At 38.0% G+C, this 25115-nt stretch overlaps 1 protein-coding gene across 8 annotated transcripts in view; it reads right to left on the bottom strand.

Moving 5' to 3' along the window:
- The window catches only part of CFAP61 (cilia and flagella associated protein 61), a 274276-nt gene that overhangs the window by 62949 nt on the left and 186212 nt on the right, over positions 1-25115 (bottom strand). For 7 of the 8 annotated variants that reach the window (XM_036229710.1, XM_036229717.1, XM_036229716.1 and 4 more), the window contains 4 exons: positions 24942-25110; positions 15737-15911; positions 11640-11702; positions 4299-4591 (listed from right to left, as the gene is read on the bottom strand). In XM_036229710.1, coding sequence (XP_036085603.1) covers positions 4299-4591; positions 11640-11702; positions 15737-15911; positions 24942-25110 — 700 coding nt within the window. The remainder of the gene's footprint in view (positions 1-4298; positions 4592-11639; positions 11703-15736; positions 15912-24941; positions 25111-25115) is intronic. The other variant, XM_036229714.1, reaches the window with a different exon arrangement.

Raw genomic sequence — 25115 nt, 5'->3', positions numbered from 1 at the left:
AAAAAATTTAAAGTGTGAAGGGAGGGAGGAGGGAGGTAGATGGGGTAAAAGGGTCAAATATGTGGTGACATTAAAGAATTTAAAATAAATAAATAGTGTGAATGGAATTCAAGATGATGAAGATTCTCTGTTACTCACTTGAAGATGGAAGGAGCCATGTGGCAAGGAATGTCAATGGCCTCTAGGTACTGAGGCAGCAAGGAGACAGGGATCTCAGTCCTGAGCTGCAAAATCTAAATTCCGCTACTACTCTGAGTTCCAGATAGAGCGCAGTCTGGCTGATACCGTGATTATAGCCTTGAGAGAACCTGAGCAGAGAAGCTAGCCAAATGATGACTTCTGACTTGCAGAACTATGAACTAACAAATGGATATTGTTTCTGGCTGCTAAGTTTGTGCTACTTTGTTATGCAGCAATAAAAACACTATTACAATTTACTTTATGATGCCTACACATTTCAGATATAAAGACACAGATAAATAGAAAGTAAATAGATGGAAAGATATACCATGCAAACAGTAAACATAAGAAGGATATCAGATAAAGTGGACTTTAGTATAAGGGACAAGAAGGATGTTTCATAATACTAAATGGCACAATTCATGAAGCAAACAATAATTATAAAGGTCCATGTGCTTAATAACAGACCCTCAAAAAAGATAAATCAAAATTAAACAGGATTAAAGGAAAAAACAGGAAATTCCACAACAATAGTCAGATTTTACTATCCTTCTCTCTGCAATTGATAGAACTAGACAAAAAAACATCAGTCGAGACATAGAAGACTCAACCATCACGATCGACCACATTAAAGCAATGATGATTTATAGAACACTGTACCAAACAACCACAAACTGCGTGTTTTTACGTTCACAAAAATAGTCCATATGCCTGGACAGAAAACAAGTCTCGCTAAATCTTAAAAGACTGAAATTGCAAAGAATATATCTCTGATCACAATAGCACTAAATTAGAAATCAATAAAAATATATGGCATCTAGGAATAACACACTTCTAGATACTCTAAGGGTCATAGAAGAAATCACAAGGGAAATTGAAAATATTTTGAACTAAATGATAATAAAAATTCAAACATTAAAATTTACGGATTGCAGCTAAAACATAGAAGAAAACTTATAGCTTTAAGTGCTTATATAAATCAATAGCCTAAGGTTCTTAAGGAACTGTATAAGAAAGGCAAAGGAAATCCAAAGTAAGCAGGAGGAAAATAATTGTTAAGTGCAGAAATCGACGAAAGAGAAAACTGACAGATAACAGAAAATTAACAAACTCAAAAGCTGGTTCTCTGAAAAATAAATAAATAAAACTGACAAACATCTAGCTAGACAGAGAATGAGAGAGATTGAGAGAGCAAGAGAGAGAACAAGAAAGAGACAGTGAGAGCTAGAGAGAAAGAGAGAACAATTCACCAATATCAGGAATGAAAGAGGAGAAAATCCAAGTCATCAAAAGTGGTGTAAGCAGAAGCAGAAAATCTGAATAGCCTTTTATCTAGTAAAGAAACTGAATTCATTATCAAAACTTTCCCACAATATAAACTCCAGGTCCAGATGATTTTTCTGTTAATTCTATCAAACAATCAAGGAAGAAACAGTACGAATCTTCCACAAACTTTTTCAGAAAATAGAAGAGGAGGCAACATTGCCTAACTTGTTTCATGAGCCCAAATAGCCCAAATATCAAACATTTAGGGGAACATTACAAAACAGAAAATTATAGGTTAATATCCCTCATGAATATAGGTGCAAAAATAGTTTAAAAAGTTCTTAAAACATATTAGCAAATCAAATGCAACAGTAAATAGAAGGATAATACAACATGACTGCCTAAGGTTTATTCCAGAAATGTAAGATTGGCTGAATATTTTGAAAATCAATGTAATTCGCCCTATCAACAGAATTAAGGAGATAAAAATGTCTTTTTTAATAAATATAGAAAATTCATTTGACAAAATTCAACAGTCATTCATGATAAATCTTCTGAACAAACTAGGAATGAAACGTTACTTCTTCTGTTTGATAAAAGGCATCAAAGTAAATATCACAGTTAACTTCATATTTAATGGTGAAAGTCTGAACATTTTCTTTTGAGATACGGAAAAAGGAAAGGTTGTCCTTTCCTTACTATTTTTATTCAGCATTGGACTGGAAGTCCTAGCCAGTAGAATACAGCAAGTAAATGAAATAAATATTGAACAGAAGAAATAAAACTGTCCTCATTTACAGATGATATGTTTGTATGTCTAGAAAACAACTACCAGAACTAAGAAGTGAATTTAGCAATGTTTCCAGTTACAATGTTTATACATAAAATCAATTGCATTTTACATATGAGCAATAATCAGGTGGGAAACAAAAATTTTAAAACTCATTTATAATAGCTCAGATACTGGCACAAAAGAAGATACATACCAATGGCCAATAAGCACATGAAAAGATGCCCAAAATCATTTATCTTGAGGAATCGCAGATTAAAAACACAATGATATATCACGTCATACCCACTAGAATGGCTAAAATTAGAAAGACCGACAATACCAAGTGCTGAGAAGAATATGGAGCAACTGAACTCTCATACACTGCTGCTGGAAACATGAAATGATAAAGCTGCTTTGGAAATCAATATGGCCACTTCTTTAAAGGGCGAACATGTACCTATCACATGACCTAGCCATTCTTTAAGTATATGGCTAAGAGAAATGAAAATATGTGTTTACATAAAGCTGTGTACAAGAACGTGCATAGCCAGTCAATGAACAAATTGTGCCATGACCATACAGTAGAATATAACTCAGCAATATAAAAGAATGAACCAATAAAGATAAATGGAATGTTTTGAATGAATCTCAATAGCACTATGATGAGTGACAGGATCCAAATATAAAACAATGTATAATGTATAATTTGTTATAAAAATTCTAGTTTTAGCAGGTGCGTATACATGTGACATCATCTGTTTCAGTTTCTTAGGCCTGTTGCAACAGAGTACTGCAAACTGGATAGCTTAAAAGAGAAGAAATTTATTCTCTCACAGTTTTGGAGACTAGATGTCTGAAATTAAGGTGTTGTCAGGACCATGCTACCTTCTAAGGTTCTAAGGAAGATTCCTTCTCTGCCTCTTAACTTCCGTCGGTTGCCAGCAATCCTTGACCTGTAACCAACACATCTTTGGTGACTAAGAGCTGCCATCACTCAAACCTCTTTCTCTGTCATATGTATGGCCTCTTCATCATTTGTCTCCTCTCTGTCATCAAATCTCTCTCTTCATTTAAGGGCATCAGTCATTAGATTTAGGGCCCACCTTAATCCAGTATTACCTTCTCTTTACTTAATGACATCTGCAAAGACTCTATTTTCAAATAAGGTCACATTTGCAGGGAGTTAGGACTGCCAACATATCTTTCTAAGGGATGTAATTCAACCCATAACACTATAACCACAGTCAAGATCATAAATATATTCATCCTCATCAAAAGTTCCCTAATGCCCTGACAGAGATGATGCCTAATGCAGACAGCAGGAGTTCTCATCTGTAAAATGGGGATGCTTCCCTTTACAGAGCTGTTGTGAGGAGGTGACAGAAGGCACTACAAGCTCCTAGCACTGTGCCGGGGATATGGCAAGCTCTCAGTGTTGGCACTCTTCAAATCTTTGACATTCTTTCCATGAAGAGGCAAGGTCTATTTCCCTCCCCTTGAATATGGACAGGCCTTAGTGACCTGCCTCCAGTGAATAGAATGTGGTGGAAGTGATGTCACTTGACTTCTGTAGTACATGAAAGGTGATATCGCTTCTCTCTCTCTCTCTCTCTCTCTCTCTCTCTCTCTCTCTCTCTCTCTCTCTCTCCTCTCTTCACTTGCTCTTAGAACCAAGCCATCATGCTAAGAGGAAGTCTAGTCACATGAAGGTGCCATTTATAAGTGTTCTGGCCAAAATCTTAGCTGAAGTTGTTTTGGCAGCAGTCAAACATGTGGGTGAACATGCCTTCTAGATGATTCCAGCCCCACCCATGGTCTGACATCAACCAGATGACATCTAGTGAGAACTGTCCAGCTGAGCCCAAACTCCAGGACCAGGAGAGATAATAATAATAAATGATTGTTACTTTAGACACTAAGTTTGGGGTGGCTTGTTACCCTGCAACAGATAATCTGAACAGTTAGAAAACAAAACGCAAAATCATGACTATAAATTTATCACTCACATCCTTCAGACCCACCTCCCTGGAAGGTGACTGCTCTCCAGAGGCAGCTAATGAAGTTCACAGGACCTACTTACGGAGCATGGAAGTTTGAAAGGCTTGGTGGGCGTGGTGAAGCTGGCGCTGTGAATGGGGTCTGGGTTTTGGCCCTCATTCCACTGGGCTAGGAGCGCCTCCCTGTAAACGGTGACCCCCGCTGCTTGGAGCGCACACTCCACTGCACGTTCCACCTTGTAGTTGTTGATGCAGGTGATGGTGGAGGTGGGCGGGGGCCGCACCAGGTGGATGTAGGAGCCTCTCATGCCAAGGTTTAAGAGTGCCTCCACAGTAGTGTAAGTGTCAATTGTATCCCCATAAACAATGACATTCCCTAGAAAAAAGAGAAAATGCTAAGATATACAGTTAAAAACAACAATCTTATTAGTCAAATGCTAATAATGTCGAATTGCTCCCTGTAACCTTCTCCTTTGCCAGCCTCTGGAAGCCAGCAGTGTTACCTAGCAACGACACCAAGATAATTTAGTAAAGAATTGGCACAAAACATCCCACAAAGTAGTCAGGTACTTTTAACTCAGAAGTAGGACATTCATTTATGTTCCTATAATTTGAAAGTTGCAATTATACTAAACGAAACTGTCTAGAATAAAACCTTTTATTTTGTTTTTGTTCCCTCTTTGTCACACTTATTAAGGAAAAAAAACCTACTAAAGTTTGCAATATATACAGGTTCTTCCTAAGTGATGAAAAGAATAATGGTAAAACAAATTCATGTGAATGATGGTACAGATATTTTTATATTTAAATGTTGAACCTTGTTAATTTCAAGAAAATTTTTCCTTTTTTGAGAACTTCAAAGACTAAAACATTCTGGTTTTCAATGGATAACTTTTATAAAAATTCAAATTCTGATTTTTAGAATTTACTGTGACAAGTCCTCGCAAAAGGGTATTCTTTTGGTAGGTAAAAATAAAATCACAAAATAATCTTGGAAGATTTCCCTTGTGTTGGTAAGAGCATTTTTGCTGGTAACAGTCTATACAATTTATTCATAAAATACTTCTTAAAACTACTACAGAAATAATTATATATGCTATTCTACTTATTTCACCAGTTTTAAAATCAATGATACCATCAGAGTGAAATGTGTTATATGCTATTTACATGCTATTTTGACATTGAATTGGCATTTTTACCTTTCACAAAGAAACTGCTGTAGACTCATTTCTCAGGCAAGCTGTAACAATTTACCACAAAATGAGTTTCACTGAATCTCTCCTTCTTCTCTTGTTTACAAAATGGTATGAAATCTTAAGAAGCAAAATAAATGGCAAGTGTATTTATTCAATTAGGCTGACTAAATTATGCAGAAATCTATTTTGATCCAAAGTTGAAAGGAGGTGTAATGACTTGTCTTATTTGCTTAGAAAAGGAACTAGAATAACTTTCAGATTGCTTCTCTGAGGGTTAATAGCACCTAGAAAGTTCTCCCATACTTCCTGTTGTTCAAACATGGGCCACTGAATACCAAGAGGGCACTGAAGCCAGAGGGGTAGGATCCTTTCCCTCCTGCTTTCACTTTGTTACTATGATTCCCTCTTCTATTCATATATGCTAATACAACATTCCTCAGTGAGCTGCATTTTCCTTGGCTGAAAGAGCCAACATTTGCTTAAATTAGTGAGGCTCCCACTTACTATGAAATACGAATCCTGGTATCTGGTATAACACAGTCAGCCTGCCAGGAAAGCCAAAACTTGAACCTCAAACCGTCAAAGGTTTAAGGTCTTCTGCCCTTTTAAAATATTTATGCTAAAATAATATTCCTTTTCCGTGAAATGAATTTAAGGTGTAGGCCTCATGCAACCCAGAGTTTAATATTTTTCCAGTCTCCTTCATATTAGCTTTTAGTAACTGTACTGTGAGATGAGTTTTTTCATTATGGGCTCATGGAAGCCCAGGCAATGCAATATTGCTGGGGTTGGAAATCTGTACTATCTCGCGAGTGTTGCCCACGACTACAGGCAGCTGAAAAGGATGATGTTTTTCAATTCAAAAGGTAATACATTTTATAAAACCTCTAATGTTTAAATTGAATATGTATTTGTAGATATTCTGACTTCTAAATAGTTTTGTCTACCTTTAAGTTTAATTTGAAACAAATCCTCCCACCCCAAATATGAAACTTTGATTTCCGTAATAGTCAGCTATTGTCATAATAATGCTACAATAACAAACTACCCCCAAAACTCAATGTCAATCAGCAACAACCCTGTTGTAGGTTGGCTCACGCACTGATGTGCTGGCTGATGTCAGCTGATTTGCCTCCAAGTTGTGGTTGGAGTCAGGTCCATAGCATGTGTCTTTCATTCTTATTTGATCACCAGATACCCAAGGCATACTCCATTTTGGAGAAATGCAGGAGCACAGGAGGGAAAGTGCAACTGCTCAAGGACTTTTCAAGCCTTTCCTTATATTCTATTTACCAAAGTAAGTCACATGTCTGTGCCCATGGTCAAGGAAGTGGGAAGCACACTCTGCCCACAGTGGGGGAAGGAAGAGAGTGGATGTCTGTTGAACAATAGTCGAAACCATCACAGTCATCTTGAGCATATATTACATAAGTGCCTATATGATTTCATCTAAAATTTTTCATTTAAACATTTTATATGCTTATTTAGTTCTAGTTCTCTATAGTAGAATCTTATAATATAATTTGTTCCTGAATAAGAACATGTCAAACAGGTCAAATCACATCCCTCCACAAATATGACAGGACCAGATGTAAGAAAATCAGCCTATTACTCTTTGCCAGTTAGATCTCTTGCCTTTTAAATTTCTCCATTCTGTGGGGATTATTCTTTCCATTATCTTTGTGCAATTGTGAGTTCTTTCTATATCATTTCTCGCTTTTACTTTGTAAAGAATTTTTAAATTCCATTCATGTTTATCTCATGACTCCTATATACCAGGCACTAAGCAGGGCACTTTTATACACAATTTATTATTATTATTACTATTATCATCACCATCAGTAACAATAACATTTAGAGCTGTTAACGATAACATTTGCTTAACTCAGGTACACATAAACAATTTTTAAATAAGCTAATAGCACAATATAAGCATGGAGATAATTCATAGAATAACCAAAATCTTATTTTTTAGGGGGGGGGGAATCTCAGAAAAAAACTAATAGACAAAGATTTTAATTATTCATTTTTTTTTTCATTTTAGGATAAATCAACCTAGGCATAGAAATATGATTACTTCTATTTATTGGAGTAGTTTTACTAATATGGATGGGGTAGAGCTATCATGTTTTTGAAGACCCTCTGTCAAGGACTCACTGCAGCCTGTGGTTGTGCCTTGACCCCAAAAGATGATCCAGCTTCCTCAGAGGCCCTGGGCAGTCTCTACCTTTCCTTCCCTGAACTCACCACAGTCTACACTCATCAGCTTATCTGTGAGATGACTTCAAGTTCCCCCTGCTCACAATGCCTGGCCTACAAGGGGTGTGACAAAATGTTTCCTGACTAAGCACACGGATGAATGTTTGAGGTTTATCAGATTGCTGATCACAAACTAAGTGGGCATTACCTTTGTGCCCTCTTAATATTTATTGCAGAACGACCTCGCTGTGGCCGGATTTTCCTGCTACATGTAGTATTAAACTGGCACTACAAGAAATATTCAACCATGGGGTGGGTTGTATACTTGAGATTTGTAAGATAAAAACACATTCCCCTTGACAGTGTTAGGTCTGGTTATTGGTTTCCAATCTAGTTCACAAAATCCAACATAATCCTAAATGTGACCCAAATTGTGGGCACCTATGACAAAAGAGTATACAACAATACTCTTGCCATATCATTGGTGATGATAAACCCAAGGGAATGAGAATATTTTATATGGAAGTTAGCAGTAAGGTAAGTATCATGTTGCAACATGATAGTTGGGTCAATTTTTGGCTGCATCAGGAAGGAAAGATGGGAAGGAAGGAAATGGAGAGAAAGAAAGGGGCTGAGAGAACAGAGAGAGTCTCAAGAAACAGATTTTCTTCAATTGCTGGATAAGAGTTAGAAGGAAGAGAGAGTTTAAAAGTGAAAGAAAAGCAGTTGTGGGGTGAAGTGGGACAGTGAGTGAAGTGAGCTGTGAGTGAATAACGACAGTGAAAAGGGCTTTGCCTAAGTGAGACCTTCAGTCTGACAGTCATGCTCCTGCCAGAGTGTACAAAATGAAGTGGACGGAGTTCTGTTGGAACACCCTAAGGGCTGTACAGAGAAGGTGAGGCAGTCCCAGGTTATGTGGGTCCCATGACATGCGCTTATTTACAGCATGCTTTTAATAAGTCAGACAACCTTAATTAGCTAAAAATGAATGTAGTCCAAGAATTTCCACCATGGAGTCTTTGCAAATATTTAGGAGGCAATAACACATTGTAGAAGCTTCCTTCACATAATTTTATATATATCACATCATATATACATTCTTTTGAAATTTTGAAGTTTTACACATATATGGAAGAAACAGATGGGAATAATGAGAATTTCCCTTGGATATGAGTTTTATGCTAAAATATCTGGTCACTGTCTTCTTTGCTGCTCAGTTTATTTATTGGATAAGAAACGAGCAGTTTTAAAGTGGTCCGATAGGTGACAGAAGTAAGATGGTGGGCCACTCTACTTTGAATGCCAGATGATAACTGATGCTTAGAACAGTCTGGGTGAATTTTCAATAAAGGACCGTAGCAGTTTTCATGGAGGGCCAATCTTTGTTCCTCCTTTTAGGGAATAAATTGTGCATCACTAAGATTACAGATCTGAAATGGGAAGTAGAGGGCAAAGGAGGGTGCTGATACAAAAAGGACAGCGTGAAAGCTCTTCAGATTAAAGTTCGCAAGAAGGAGCACTTGGTCATTCTCTCACTGCCGACCTGCAGCAGCCTTTGCGAAGAAATGTGCAAGGAAGCTTCTGAAAGGAAATTGGGGCTTTGGTGTTGACAGCCAGTTGTGGGTAAGAGAGGGAAAGTGATAATTCATGTCACTATCATGGTTGATAAAGCACTAAGACTTGCCATTTAAAATGTTAGCATAAATGTAAAGGTGATCTTTTTGCTTTTGAATACACTAGCAACTTTGATTGGGACCACCGAAATAAGCCAGTCACTAAGAAGAGATGAAATACTGCCATTTGTGACAGCATGAATGGACTTCGAGATAATCATGCTAAGCAGAATAAGCCAGACAGAAAAAGTTGAAAACCACATGATATCACTTATATGCGGGATATAAACCTAAAAGCAGCAAACAGGACAAACAACAGAGACTCATGGACATGGACGATAGACTAGTGGTTACCAGAAGGTAGGAGGGTGGGGGAAGGGGGAAGAGGAGGTAGACGGGTAACGGGGGTCAAATATGTGGTGACAGAAAGAAATCTAACTATGGGAGGGGAACGCACATGCAATATATATATGCCTTACTATTAAATTGTATACCTGAAACTTAACTGGATTTCATTAACCAATGTCACCAAATAATAATATTACTATTAATTAATTAATTAACAAACAAACAAAGAATAAGGCAATCACACTTTAACATTTCCACTGTCATAATGCACCTAGACTTAGATGGTTTTTCAATTTATCTTAACAGGTAGAAAAAAATGCCAGTTTCATCATCCTGCTTCCCAGAGGAGGTAAATAATGATTTCAGGAGCTTGAAAACTCACTAATATTTAGAAGTAACAAGACTTTATAGGAATGAAATGCTAAATTGATCTCCCTATTAGGTTAAAAAAATAGATTTGCCCTAAGAGTAATGCAACAACGTTTTTAACAAATTATTTTCAGTAGATGCTAAAAAGGCATTTCATTCCTTTGAACTGAATGCTTTAATTTTAACCACCAGGAGAATATGCTTTGCTGTCATTTCATCATCATGCTCAACACTCTACAGGCAAAGGATTCTCCAAGAAGAAAACCATGTCTCGAAAAGAAGAAAAGGATTTCCTGTTCTTGTAGTCTGGCCATGGAATCACATCTCAAGAGTTTAAAAAATAAATTCAAGACTTGTGCTCACAGATAATATGAATTTTTCTTCACAGTTATTATATATTTTTAAGGCCAGATAAAATATTTTTTTCCTCTTCAAAAGAGACATAGAGTAGTTATGTATGACCTCATTCATCCTCAGAACAGGGCTGTGAGATACGTTTTATTATATTCTCCAGAAAGCACAGAGAGGTTAGGTAATGAGCTTCCGGTTACACAGCAAGTAGATGTTTCGGCAGTACTCAGACATGCCAAGTCTGATTTCAAAACCAGTATTCAGACTACACTATATTTGCAGATGGTTATATAACACATTCCCAAAAAAATCTAATTGGTACTTTATCTATATAATTAACTTTAGCAAATAACTAAATAATAAAAAAGTTTAAATAGATATCATAGAATATTCATAAATTATGAAAAAAAACGCTCACTTAAAAAATATATCATGTCCAGGAATAGACCAGGGAATGCTGTTTTTATTTTTTATAAGTCAAAGCATAAGATTTCTATGACCCAAACTTGACCTGTCTCATTTTGCTCTGCCAAATAAAAAGGGAAGAATGTATTAAATACAACATAACAAAGGCTCTATTTGGTGATTCATGCACTGGAATTTTAATGTTATACTTCTCCTACAAACATGCTTTTAATAGGCAGTAAACTGTATTTAGCTAAGATGAAAATAATTGATCCATTTTAAGCCATTAAGGCAGGCTTTTTTAAAATTTAACTTTTATTCTACTTTTCACTTTCATGGAAAGTAGAGAGGTAATAGCAGATGAATTTCAATTAGTTTCAATTAATGCCATAAGCTGTTATAATGTATTAGATTGCTGGGTTCTATCTGAACCCCAGGCTGAACTCTCCAGGTTTTGTTTGCAGTTGAAAGCAGCATTTGAGCTGGTGACGTCAGCTATTCTCTGAGATACCAGGAGCAGTTCTAATAGGTTAGGATAATTTCCATCTGTAAACCCACCGACTCTGGAGCCCAGAAAACCATTTCCTTCATACTGGACTAATTCCATCACAGAATCGCTGTGTCTCCTATGGAAGCAGAGGAAAGCATGATAAAACAGTGACTGGGGCGGGGGGAAGTTGTGAAGTTTTGGGGTGATGTCCATGTAGTTTCAAGGGACAGAAATTCAGAGGAGTGCCAGCCTCCTCCTAGTGCCATCCATTGTTTCTGCTCCTCAGCATCCACCTGTCCTTCTAGAACAATCCCTCCATCAACGTTAGCAAACAAGCCCCTCCCCTTAAGTCTCTGGGCTTCAACAAAATAAGGCCTGGCGTTTTTCCAGGATTTAGGGTGTGATTCCCAGAGGGACATCTTATTATAGCCAATGAGACATACTGAGACATACCTGATTTTTTCTCAGACACTTGCTGAAGGTCTCTGTCCTCAGCTCTCTCCTGCTGATCCCACCCTAAATTATTGAGAAAGGGGAAAATTAACCCTGAGGGAGCGAAAGCTCATTCTCATGAAAAATGTCCACATTCTTCCTAATGTTATTAGGTGACATGAAGAGGAAGCAAAAACTGTCAGATGGTAATGGATACAGAACACAGCAGCCCTGCTCCTCATTTTTCATGATGTGCTAGACTTCTAGTTTCTAACTGCAAATACCATAGTCACATGACTAATTTGGAAATAAGAAGTGACTGTGCCAACCCTCACCTGTGTGGGTGAAAAGGGGCCACATACTAAAAACATGACAAGCTCAGGGGAAGCCATCATGACGAGCCCTATAAACTCAAGAGACCAAAATTAAACACACAGGATGGTCTGAATATAAAAATTCCTAACTAAAAGCAGGTCATGGTGGGTAGCACATCCTAGGCCTGTAGCTTCCTTGACAAAGTTTTACCTTAAGTAATCCTGTCTGTCTTTTTGTATCTAAGATAACAGATCCTTGGAATGTCAGAGTAATCTCTTTTTTCTAGACCCCCTCAGGGTACAACCAGAATATGAGATCACAGAACCCCTCGTGGTTATCTTGTCTCCCGCAAACCATCTCTATGTACTTTAAATGTTAATTATTCACGGTCCTGTACTCACCAATGTAAAAAACGTATGTGGCTCTCTGTTTTACATTTTATCCAATCCCAGAGATTTCCCCACTTTGCTTTCTTCTGCTCCCTTCATCTACCACCAATAATTTCACGTAACCCTCCTACTTCTTACAACTCTTACTTTGATTCTTATATATAAAATAAGCTGCATTTTATGGAGCATTTTCTCAATCTGTTGAGATTTTGCTTCCCGGCAAAAAATTGTCAGTTTGGCTCAAATAAACTCATAAAAATTCTCTACAGGTTTGGGTGCTTCTTATGCTGACACTTGCATGCACTGCTACCACACATCCAACTGGCTACTGTGGTCTTTTCTAACCCGTTCTTAGTAGATCACTTTCTCTGTACTGGATGAGTGCTACAACTGGAAGTTCTATCTTCTGATGTGCTGTTTTGTGCACTGGTTATCCCCTTCACTAGTTCCTCAACCCCTAAAAAGCAACCTGGAATTGGCTGGACCCCAAGGTCTTCCACCAGCTTCTCCACCTTCATCTCCCTTTGCTGTCCTTCAAGACTTTGCCCAGCCCAAGTTGTTGGGCCATCGTCTTTTGCAAATAAATCAACTGTCCTACCTCTGTCACTGTTTGCTTATCGTACCCTTCTTTAAGGCTGAGCTCAACTCCTCTTTTCTCGAGGAATCCTTCTCCAAACTTCACAGTCCCCAGGGCTCTCATGAAGGCCAGGTGCCTCTCCGGAACGAGACTGGCACCTGGTGTGTGCAGAGCCCCACCTTTTGTGTAGAGACTGTGTCCTCGGCTATGCTATCACCAGGACAGCAGAGACTGACACTTATGCTCCGGGGAACATTCAGTGTGTAGCAACAACCCTATCACGTGTAGTAGCAGTAGTAGCAATGCTGATAACAGCCTATATTATTGAACACTCACTATGTATGAGATGTTGTCCTGAGTTAGATGTGTTATATCTTATTTACAGCATTTATCTCATGGCAAACCATATGAGAAAGATATTATCCAGAATGGGACTAATTAAATTCAAATCTGAATATGATTCTAATTATGGAAAATCTACACAGAAAAAGAGCTCCCTTAAGGAAAGAGGTTAACATTTTTCTTTCTAATCTTTTTTACATGATAAGTCACTTGAAAAGGGCCACTACACAGAGCTGAGTTAACCTGGTTGGGTCAGGTATCTCAGATGTCTCCCAGAGCCTGCGTCCAGCATCTAAGCACTAAGAGCACCTAGCTGGGTGGTGCCCTGGGAATGTCGTAAAACACTGGACCTGGGGAAAATAGCCTACATTTAAGACAAGAAACTAATTTTTACATCCTTCTTATCCTAGCTGTTTGGTGGACAAAAGCAGGCACTCAGAGGAGTTTTATGCAGTGGCTGATTAGAGACATTCTTAAAGCTTCCCAAAGCATTTCCAATTAAGTGGGCACTAGAGTATCACCATCTCTGACAACTACTCAAGTCCACAAAATAGCACTGATGATCTCTGCCCAACTGAGAAACAAAAGCAGGAAAAGAAGGTATTTTTGCTTTGGGATTTCTAAATTCTCTACCATAAATAGTCACTCTTAAGAACTTGCAATGCCACTTTTAAAGGCCCTTTTCTTGTTAAAACAACCAACGGTTTGAAGTTAAAACACTACATTATAATTGGATTGGGCACAGTTCTAAGAATGTACTGTGTGTTTTATATGGAACCATTGGCTTTTGTGCCTTAAAGGAGTTTAAGGTACATTTTGACGTCTGGACTTGATGAAATGGTAATGACTTGTCATAAATTGTGTGAATAAAAGCAGGCTTCTGCAAACTATGGCTCATCATCTATTTTTGTAAGTAAAGTTTTATTAGAACACAGCCATGTCCATTCATTTACATATTGTCTATGTTGCTTTCTTGCTACAATGACAGAGTTGAGTCATTGGGACAGAGACCCTAAGGCCTGCAAAGTCTAAAATATTTACAATTTGGCCCTTACAGTAAAAGTTTGTTGACCTCCACATTAGAGAATTCCACGTTTATAAAGGTCAGGGGTAATGATTAAAGAGTGACTAAAATGTAGAAACAGGTTTAAACACATACAGACCAAAAACAGTAAATGATCCCGAGTTCTGATGCAAATATGAAAATACTTTGACAAGTTTTAAATCTGGTCCCCAGTATATATCTATATATGCTAACTCTGCCAAAAGGTTCCAGATCCAGTTGGTTTTATGGGTGATTTCTGTTCAACTTTTAGGTTATGCAAAATATTTTAGAGCCCAGAAAAATACAAAAAGCTTCCAAAAAACACTTTGTGGGACTAGCATAACATTAATTCCAAAAACTTGACAAGTAAAACATAAAAGAGAAAACTACAGACCAATTTCACTTATAATTTTATATGTAAATAGCCTATCTTAGCGAATTGAACCCAGCAATGTATTGAATCTCAATTTGATACCTATTTTTTATTTTTAATGCAACAAATTAGTAACTGTTTAATGTAGCAAATCTAGTAACTTGACAAAAATTCAGCTAATACCTAAATCTTCCAGAAAAAATCAGAAGTTAAATTGTAATATATTAATTGTATTAACTAATATAATAAAATTATATTTGTATAATTACATTAAATGAATTAATATATTTAATTTCACATATTGATCTATACATTGTGGGCATTTAGTGATTTTTATATCTTTGAATTGAATCCACGGTCTGCACTTTAAGTAAAATAAATGGGATAATGTATTTTTCTTATTCATCTCCAGAACTTGACTGCTAGGTTTCAATTAAGAAGAAATAGGTAGCCAGGCCTTATTCTGGTCATCAAATAATTTTAATTTAATCCAAGCAATAGAGAGCATGATACTTGAGAAAACACTTTCAAGTGGCAGAGGCATTTGTACAAATGTTTTAAGCTCTCGTTTTGATTCTAAAAGTGGCATGCAACTTGAATATGCACGTTTGTGGGTAGGACTGTGCAGAAACACAGAAAGAGAACAATGGACAGTGAGACGAAGAAAAGAAGAACCCTTTCGATGCAGACCTTTCTTTTTTCTTCCTAGATCTTTTCAGCTTCATAAAAGGAGACATATTTTCCATATAATTGCTAAACATGTTTGCTTATTAAATTATTCTTTAATTAGTTAATGATTTTAGCCATGCTTTGCTCTTTGGATATTCATTTTGTGTAATAAAATAATTATAGATAATTAAACTATCTCAAGCCTTTTTCTTTCCCCCAGCAAACATGCTGGGTATCCAAAATTGACAACAAGTTGTAAATTAATCTGGAAAACAAAGCATGACAGATGAATGATTTGGTTGGAATTAATTAGGCGCTAATTATATATTGGAACTAGATGAAGAATGAGACTCATTATAAAAATAAAACACTATTCTGAAAATATGTGCAAGTTACCAACATCCTTACCTCCTATGATGATGGAGTTGCTCCTTAGCCAAGCCACGGCCTTGAAGCAATCTTCTTCATCGTTGAGTGTGAAATGATTGCAAGGAACTTTACCAGTGTATCGCTGCTTACTGCTGTTTGGAATCTCTTTGTTTGTCAGGTGTTGACTAATATCAGCCCCTGTCGGGCATGGAACCTGAAGTATGTTACAAAGAAATATTTATTTCAGTGGTTATAGGTGAAATGCTGACAGAGTAATAAACAAACAAACAAACAAAAACAATGTCCAGTATAGGCCTATCCTTTTCAGTCCCCAGATACAATTAAGTTTTAATTGAAACAAGTGGAATGACGACTTAGAGCTTATTCTCAGAAGGAGTTGCTCTGGTTATATGATTCTGTGTAACAAATTATTCCAAAAGTCAGTAGTACAAAACAGGCTTACAGGCTCTGAAAGTTAGTAATTCAAACAAGGCAAGGTGTGGGGGACAGTTTCTCTCTGTTCCACAATGTCAGAAACCTCAGTGAGAAGACTTGAAGGCTGGGGGCAACTTGATAGCTAAGGGATGGAAACATCTGGAGATAATCCATCTCAATCTTTTTTCTTTACTCCAGAAAACATGCTGAGTATTCGAAAAAGGACAAATTGTCACTATATGTCCAGCAGTTGATGTTGGCTGTGGGCTGGGATCTCAGCTGGGGTTGTTGGTCAGAACACCCACATATGTGCTCTCCATGTGGCTTGGGCTTCCCCACAAGGTGGTGGCTGCGTTCCAAGGGCAAGTATCCTGAGAGAGAAAACCAGTCCAGAGAGCTTCATGTTCTTTTCCAACTTTATCTTGGAAGTTGAGCAATGTCTTTCTCACCATGTTATATTCATGGAGGTCGCCATGGAGGTCTGCCCAGGGTCAAGAAGAGGGAAGCTAAAATGCACATTTTCCTGCAGAGGCAGTGAGGTTGTGCACAAACACATGGAACTGGATTTAATGTGGCCATTTGGGTAAAAACAATCTGCACAGAAGCAATTTTACAGAGGTTGAAATCCAAGTGCGTACAAGGTCTAGGCAGAAAAGAAAATGAGGAAAGTAGACTACTTTTTACCTATGGAAGTTATAGTGTCAGTCTTCACTTTGTCAGAGAGATATTCTCTCTCTCAACATCTCCCCCTCACTCTTTCTCTCTTCTCCATCTCCATCTCTATCTTTCCATCAACACAGAGCCCTCCCAGCATAATGTCTATTCTCACTTTAGACATAAAATGGAAAAAGACATTTTCCTCTACTTGTAGGGAAAACAACAGTAAAAATACAATCAATAACGATGACTGACACCTGTCCTCAGCGTTAAGGATACTGTGGCATACTGGAGGGCCTGTGCCCTGGACAGAGTTTCACCATGACTCAGCTCCATCCAGTTGTCACCAGGGTAGAATATAGGTTCAGTGTGGCCAGATGAAATTTCTCAAGAAATGCTAGATGCTTTCTTTTTAAGTGACTCTTGGTTTTTATTTTTTAGTTTTAAATCAAACAAACACACACCATTGTGAAAGCCAAGTAATATTGCATAGTGGTGTGAGCTTGCCCAATGGGCCACCATTTTTACCACTCTGATTTTTATTTGGCAGCTAAGGAGAGATTATGTGGAAGATAATGAGGCTGGCACTGGGAGCAAGACTTAAGGCAACTAGAGACCTCTGTTAGAAGACCTGCGCCAGCTGTCTCACACATTCATATTCGTGGTACAATGCCTCCGGGCTGTGAGGCAGGGGTCGTTCTCAGCTATGATGGGCGAAAAGTTCACTTGTAGTAGAGATAAATATGGGTGCAGAGGAAGTTCTTCTTTCCTTGACAAATCCCTTGCTGTACTGGGTAGATGTGAATGCTGGCTGGTGCTTAAACAAATGGGACTTCACTAAACCCCAGATGACATTTAGAAAACTTTTTGGTTAAGTCCTTCCTCAACAGACATGGTAAAGCCATGGTACATTACTGTGATGTATTTAATTAAACTTTAGCTGGGTAAATAATTTTTAAAAAATCAATTTTTAAAGCACGATGTCCTTTCTCCATGAAAAGACTGCAGTAAAATTTTATTTAGTAAAAACAAAGACAAAAAAAACCTCAATAAGTAGTGGTTATTTACTGCAACTGAAATTGTGGAGGTAAAATTCTCTTATTAGTAATATAATTTGTTTAGCAATATCTCATTATATATAATTTTGGTATTATTCTATTCATAGTTATTATAAACCATGCACTGAGGGCTTTGGTGAATGGTTTAAAGTGCACAATATTGAATACTATGTTTGGAGGTTTGAAACCTCACCAGAACTACAATGAGCATTGCACTGTAAAAGAAAATGAAATATAGCTAACATTATACCAGTTTAGTAAGTCATGCTTTAATGAATCAGGAAACGTCCTTGGTAGAACATGGTAGGACTAAAGAACAAATTGAGAGCTATTCAATTTGTAAAAGTTTCAGTGAGTTATTGTTCCAAATAGTGGGTGTTTAGATGAAAAAACAAGAGGTAGAAAAAATAAGGTCCAAAATGAAAATTAGCCTACTACAATCCTGAAATATAATTGCATTCTGATAATCCGTATAATTCTTGTGTGCACTCAAAAGCATTTTTGCACACTTCTAAAGTATAAAGAATTAGAGAAGTTAAAGGAAAATTAATGGAATAATGTATTTTTCATATTCATACAACGACATTTTCACAGACTAGGCAAAACTGAAGCTAGGATTTTAAATCCCAAGGCCAATAAATTTGTCCACACAGTTTAGTAGATAGAACTCAATAAATCAAAAAGGATCTATGGGGAATAAATTTATATTATGTCATCAAAGTAAGGAAGGAAATAAAGTTTAAAAGGAGGGCATGAATATATTTAATAAAGAAGCACCATCAATACTGGCTATCAAAACTAGGGAGCTCTCTGCCACTAATTAAACTGCCACTAACATGTGATTGGAGAGTATCAGATGACTTTTCAAGCATTCCATCAGATGATTTCGATCGAACACTGCCAGCATCACTAGTTTTTGGGAGCCCCTTGGCCACCCCATTCCCCTCAGCAAATTAATAATTTATGGTGGCAGGGACTGCTAGTGGCCTACTTAAAATCTTTTCTCCCTTTCTTTCTTAGTAGCAGACTCCTGGGAAATATGCCCAGTTGAAAAACTACATTTCCCAACTCATGACCGGAGGAGGTAGGTAGTCAAGAGTCAGTAGTCCTTGGGGCAACATAAAATTTCATTTTGCTCTGGTCCTTCTTCCTTCTTGCTTCTTGCAAATGAAATGGTTGGAGTCACAGGAGCCACTTCAAGATGTTGAGGATGAAAGACACACATTAAAGATGGAAAAACAAAAGATAGAAGGGGCTAGGTTCCAGATGACACCAGGGAGCCACTTTACCAGACCTTAGTTGCTTTTCTCCAGATATTTTTAATGAAAGAAATAAACTTATTTTTGACTCTAGCTACAAATAATAAGTTCTAGAATTTCTGTGTCATAAAGACTTTTAAAAGCCATCAAATGTGATTCCGAGACCACATCTATGAGAAAAGGAGGGAGGGAAGAAAGAAGGGAGGGCAAGGAAACAGAAAGACGGAGAAAGGAGAGAGACAGAGGTGGTGGTGAAGAAGTCATCTTCTAGAGCCAGATCCCTTTGGCTCACATCCTAGTCTGATACTTTGTCATTGTTTGACATTGGACAAATGTCAAACAATGACATTCGTCCAATGTCATTTACCACAGCTTCACTGCACCTTGGTTTCCTCCTCTATGAAATAGGGATGAAAATAGCATGGAGTTACAGCGAGGATGACATCAGTTAACACACATGTGACGAGTGGCAATGACTCAGCCTCTGTCAAGTGTTCCTATCCCACTCCCCACCCCTTTACCTGCCCTCCATGGAGGCGTCTTGCTGTTTCCTGGAGCTGAACATCCCCTTTTGGTACAGACTCTGACTTTCAGGAAGTTCTTTCTTAGGATGAATAAGAACTGTATTCCCATCACTTCTGGTGGTCTGTCCTAATTCTGCTTTCTGGGACCATGATATACAATTCTAATTCATTTTCTACATGAAAATCCTTCAAGTATGTGAGGACAACCACCTTCAATCTTCACCCCTCTGGCTAAACATCTGGGGTGTCTGAGTTTTTGGATGTTCTTTCTCTTCTTAAATGTGACTCCAAGAAATGAATATAATACTCTAGGTCTACTTCTGTTTCTGTGATGTGTTCTGTGACACAGTCATGTTCAGTATGTAACAGGGTCATCATCTCTATTTTGCTGTCACGAGTTCTACCTTTTGTCAGCATTAATGCTTTTCTTTCTCCAATTAATTCCACTTTGTTGGATACTAACATTGCTGCTGCTTCTAAAACCTCTTTGAATCTGCCTGTCACCTTTTGTTGGTGCACGTTTAACTATATTTTCATGTTTAAAGTTTGGGTGTCATTTTTGTTTTGGCATTTCTCTTGTATTTTGAATTTAGTGTGAAAACAGAACTTTGGTCTTGTAACAGGGCAGTTTAAAACCATGACATTCATTGTCAAAATTGTTGTTGTTGTTTTTCTCCTTATGCCATTCTGTTTTATACTTTCATGTTTAAGCACTGTGGCTGCTTCCTTTGTTTTCTTCCCTGCGGTTGCATAAATAACATCCCAGTTTATCATCTCCAGTGTTTGAAAGGTGAATTTATTTACATAGTTCAAAAGCATTCTTGAACCTTATTTTCTCTTAATATAAGAGTCAAGACTGAAATATCACCTTTGACTTTGCCTATTTTAGACACTTGGTATTCTTCCCTGTTTTCAACAACTTGATCTTGATTAGATTTAGATTAAGATTCATTATTTCCTATTTTGCTTTTATTCTCAGATTTACAAAAAATGATTTTGATTACTTTTTAAATTGATGTTTGCTATTTGTCTTTTCATACTATTGTGAAGTTCTAAATTTTCCTTCCTTTCTGTCTCAGTTATTGATATATACATTACAGAATAGAGGAGGTCATTTTTCTGAAGATTTACACATAAAGAATGACTTTTCTCTGTCTTCAAATAGGAGAGACTTGGGTGGGCATATCATTATTGAATCACCACATTTTCTTCAAAATTCTGTGTGGCTAGTTTCATTTTCTTATGCCATTTAACACTGGAGAAGTAATTTTTTGATGCCTGCCTTATTTTTGTTCATTTTGCAGGGGGGGGGGGGGATGTTGTTAATCTGCTGTTTTTCTCTTGAAGTCTGTTCATCTTTCCCCAATCATTCTTATAGAATCAAAATTTTATAAGAATGTAAGTAGCTTGAAATTTTTTACTTTGCCTGGAATATGGTCAACTCTACAATATAGTTTTTAGGTAAGTAAAGTTTTCTTCTAGCATGTCTTTATTGTCTCTTCTATTTGTTGAGGTCTCTTCTTTGAAAAAAACGATGATCTATATATCGCCTCTGTGTTGATCAAATCTTCTCATCTCTTGCACCATATATTCCCTTTTGCCCTTGGCCTTCTGCCTCTGTCCTCCAGCGGAGCTTTATGCTTTTTCTTCAGCAATACTAATGTTGTACAGCAACAGTTGTGTCTCTTGATGGGGATTTCATTTCAGGCCTTTCTTACTCTTCCATTTCTCTTTTCATCTAATCTCAGCTCAGCTTCTGCTCTTCAATGACTTCAGCTCCCATTTCAGAGCCCAGGTGATCAAAGCATACCGAGTATGATAAATAATTTCCTGAAAAGTCAGTGTGTGTGTGTGTGTGTGTGTGTGTGTGTATCTTACATTTTGAAATATTGTCAAAAGTTTGTTCTCTGATTTTTCCAGATGTTCCTTTCTCTTATTCCATTATATCTTTTTGTTTCAGTTGTCTCTTGCTATGCAAAAAACTCACACTAAGACAGTGGTTTAAACAATCACCATTTGATTATTTCTCATGATTTTGTGGGTCAGAAATTTGGGTAGGGTTGGGCTGGGCAATTTTTTTATTCCATGTATTATCCATAGGAGCCACTTGATGAAATTCAGCTGGTGGAAGGTCTAAGATGGTTTCAACCACACGTTTGGTGCTTTGAAAGAAACAGCTGGAAGAGTCATCTGGAGAATTAATGTATGGCATCTCCAGCACAGTGATCACAGGGTATCTGGATTTTCTACATGGCAGATCAGGGTTCCAGGAGCAACCGTTCCCACAAAGAGACACTGCACGACCCTTGTTCCTGGCCTCAAAAGTCAGCCATATCATTTCATTTGTATTCTATTGGTTAAGGTGGTCACAAGCCTACCCAGTTTCAAGGGGAGGAGACATAGACCCCACCACTTGGATGGGAAAAACCAAAGAATTTGCAGTTTTGGCCACTTTTCTTTGACCCCATACTGTTATTTCCCCTTTAATCATCCTCAAATGCAATGAGGTCTCTTCATGTAAGGGGCTGTTGAATGACAGGGGCTCCTTTCTCAGGCCTTACCAAAGAGGCAAAGTGCTGTGCTCTCCTTTCTGCCCCTTTGTAGCAGGCTCTCTCCTGGAGCTGCACAGTTCTGGATGTCGCACTCTTATTTACCCTGTCTAAGACACAATCAGCCTCTGTGGAGACCACATCATACTGCTGACCCACATTAAGCTCACCATAACTAATGTCCCGGCTCACTTTCTTGCCTGGCTAGATGTTCTTGCTCTACCTGTGGGTTGCTAGTGTCACCTCTTTGAGAGTCCCTGCCACTAACTTCTGATGGTCAATACCAGATTCATTAAACTTTGAGATGACAAATTTTTATTCTTCCTCTTTATGAGATGACCCAAATCCAGGCATGGGGCAGGCATATCTCTCTCTCTCTCTCTCTCTCTCTCTCTCTCTCTCTCTCTCTCTCTCTCTCTCTCTGCATGATTCTCAATGAGCCATGGAGAGTCACTCAGGTATCTCACTTATAGGCTATCTCAGAGTGGTTTTCTGGACCAGCATATATGCTCACCAAAAAAAAAAAAAAAAAAATCAAATTGATAGGCAGGGTGGGGAAGGAAGTCAGAAGGTACTGAAAGTGAGCTAGATAAATCTTGATCTTCCAAATGGAAAGGTCATAGGTAAAGTCAGAAGTTGACAGATCAAATAAAAAAGCTTCTATAAATACATTATTTAGAGTTTTAGGAGTAAGTATTGAAGAACCAACAACAGAAATGCCTCAATGTATTTGCCCCTGGAAAGAGGGCTTGGAAGTAGAGACCAGCCCTCTTCACATGCAGCCCTGCAATACAATTTAATTTTGTGCATGGATTTTCTGATTAAAAAGATTAGGTGATATGCATTTAGATATCAAAAATATTGCATAATATTTTACAATGAGACACATCATTTAAAGGTCTGATTAGAGGTTAAGGATTGTAATTAAATTTTTTAACAGGCTGTCTTGCTTTGGGTTTAAACTTTATTTTCATTATCTTAATTTTTTTTAATCACAAAATTGGTACAAAACTATAAGAGAGTTGGGGAGAAGGGAATAGGAAAAGAAATAAGGACTAGAAGACTTCCCAGTGAATTCAGCTGCATTGTTTGTATCATTCTATATGTACCTTTGGTTTTTATTTCTTGAAAAAACTAAATTGGAGCTCCCTTTATCACTTCTTCATTCCATTTTTCCCATTGTAAAAAGGGCAAGAGCTTAATGTGCCAGACTAAAGCTGCAGGGGCAGCGGGACACACATGGGCAGATGTCTGAGTCTTTCACTCACATTTTCCAAAGTCTGCAGTTGCAGGCAGCGGCTGGAACTCAATGGAGCAGATGAAAAGGGGCAATCTAAAGGGGTGGATGATGTTTTCTTCTAGTCTAATGTTTTAAAAAGATGAATACTTAACTATCAAATAAGGTATTCCTCCCATTTATTTTTACCCTTTCACCGGGAATAAGAAAAAAGAAAGTACTCAGATGCTGATCCAAGCCTTGATACTCAGAGTATGGTCTAATTACTCACTGGCAGCATCTGCCTCACCTGACGCTTATTAGAACTGCTGCCCTCATACCTCTCCTGGTCAGAATTTGCACTTTAATGAGATGCACAGGTTAGCTGTCTGCATATTCCAGTTTGAGAAATACTGCTCTAAGACACAGATGAGAGCTTCTAGGTTGATAAAATTCAAGTCAGTGATTCTTGTTCTTGGCTTAGAATCATTTAGGAGCTTAAAAAATACTGAAGACTGAGCTCCTATCCCATAATAATAAAACGGAGCCTCTGTGGGTGGAGTCTAGGCATATTTCGAAAGTGCTCCAGGTGATCTCAATGTGTAAGGCTCAGAACTGCAAGTAAAAGATACAAGGAGTTCCTCAGCTCTCTTTCCGCCACCACACACTGCCTCTTCCTGGCTTGGCTATGTAAGGAAAACTTGAACACACTCCTCCCACCAGCCTAGTTGAATCCATGACTACTCACTGGATGGCCTAAGACAGAATGAGATAAAACATGGCAGTGCCTGGGTTGGGGTGGATTACTCCATACTTCTCAGGAACAAACCACAGGGAGGCCTATCCAGGTTCCTGGGATTCCTGGGAGAAATGTAATTAAAAGACCAATCTTTGAGTAATAAAGTAAATCTCTTTCGATTAAAGAGATGCCCTATTTTGTGGTCCACATAAAATGATTATGTGTGTTGCAAAGTGAGAATATTAAAATTTGCTTCCCCAAGACATTGAACAGCTTCAGTTGTATCCAGCAATGCTTTCCTCAAATGTGGTTTGAGAATTTAATCAAAATGGACAGCATGGTCACTGGGCAATCAATCAGTCACATTTCCTAGTTTTATAACTGAGAGACAAAATAAAATAAGGGTTGACAGAAGGTGCGCATGTTTGAAATACTTTAGCGTGAGCCCATCACCACCGCCAAATGTTAGCCTCTTGAGGCATAAATTAATTTCCCACAAATGCATGCTGGGTTGTGTCTGGATTGTGCTCTGATGAGTAGTAAGTGTTAGACTTTTGGACAACAGCTTGAAGAATGACATTTCTCCGACTTGCTGTGATTTTTTTCCTTGAGCAGAATGTTTTTCTTGGAATGGGTTTCCATGAGAGTTTCCGGCATAATTCTGGTGATGTGTGCAGGCCATGCAGGGCACTTTAATGAATACAGAATGGCAGCTGTAGGGTGAGAAGACATGCCCTTCTCCCCGAGAGCGCGTGCCCGGTAAACACATTAACCCTTAACCACGGAGATGGCTGTGCGCGGCCTCACCTGGTACTGCTGCCCAGTGCAGAGGATGAGGTGGTCGTAGAGCACAATTCTTTCCCGGGAAACCACGACATGCTTGGCTGCTCGGTCTATTGCAGTCATCCTTCCAACCACCACATTGACCCAGGAGCACAGTGACATCAATGCATGATCTTTATCATTAAAACAGTGGCTGTG

Source organism: Rousettus aegyptiacus, unplaced genomic scaffold (assembly GCF_014176215.1).
Source record: "Rousettus aegyptiacus isolate mRouAeg1 unplaced genomic scaffold, mRouAeg1.p scaffold_m13_p_12, whole genome shotgun sequence".
Classification (NCBI taxonomy): domain Eukaryota; kingdom Metazoa; phylum Chordata; class Mammalia; order Chiroptera; family Pteropodidae; genus Rousettus; species Rousettus aegyptiacus.
This window is presented reverse-complemented; position numbering and strand designations above follow the sequence as displayed.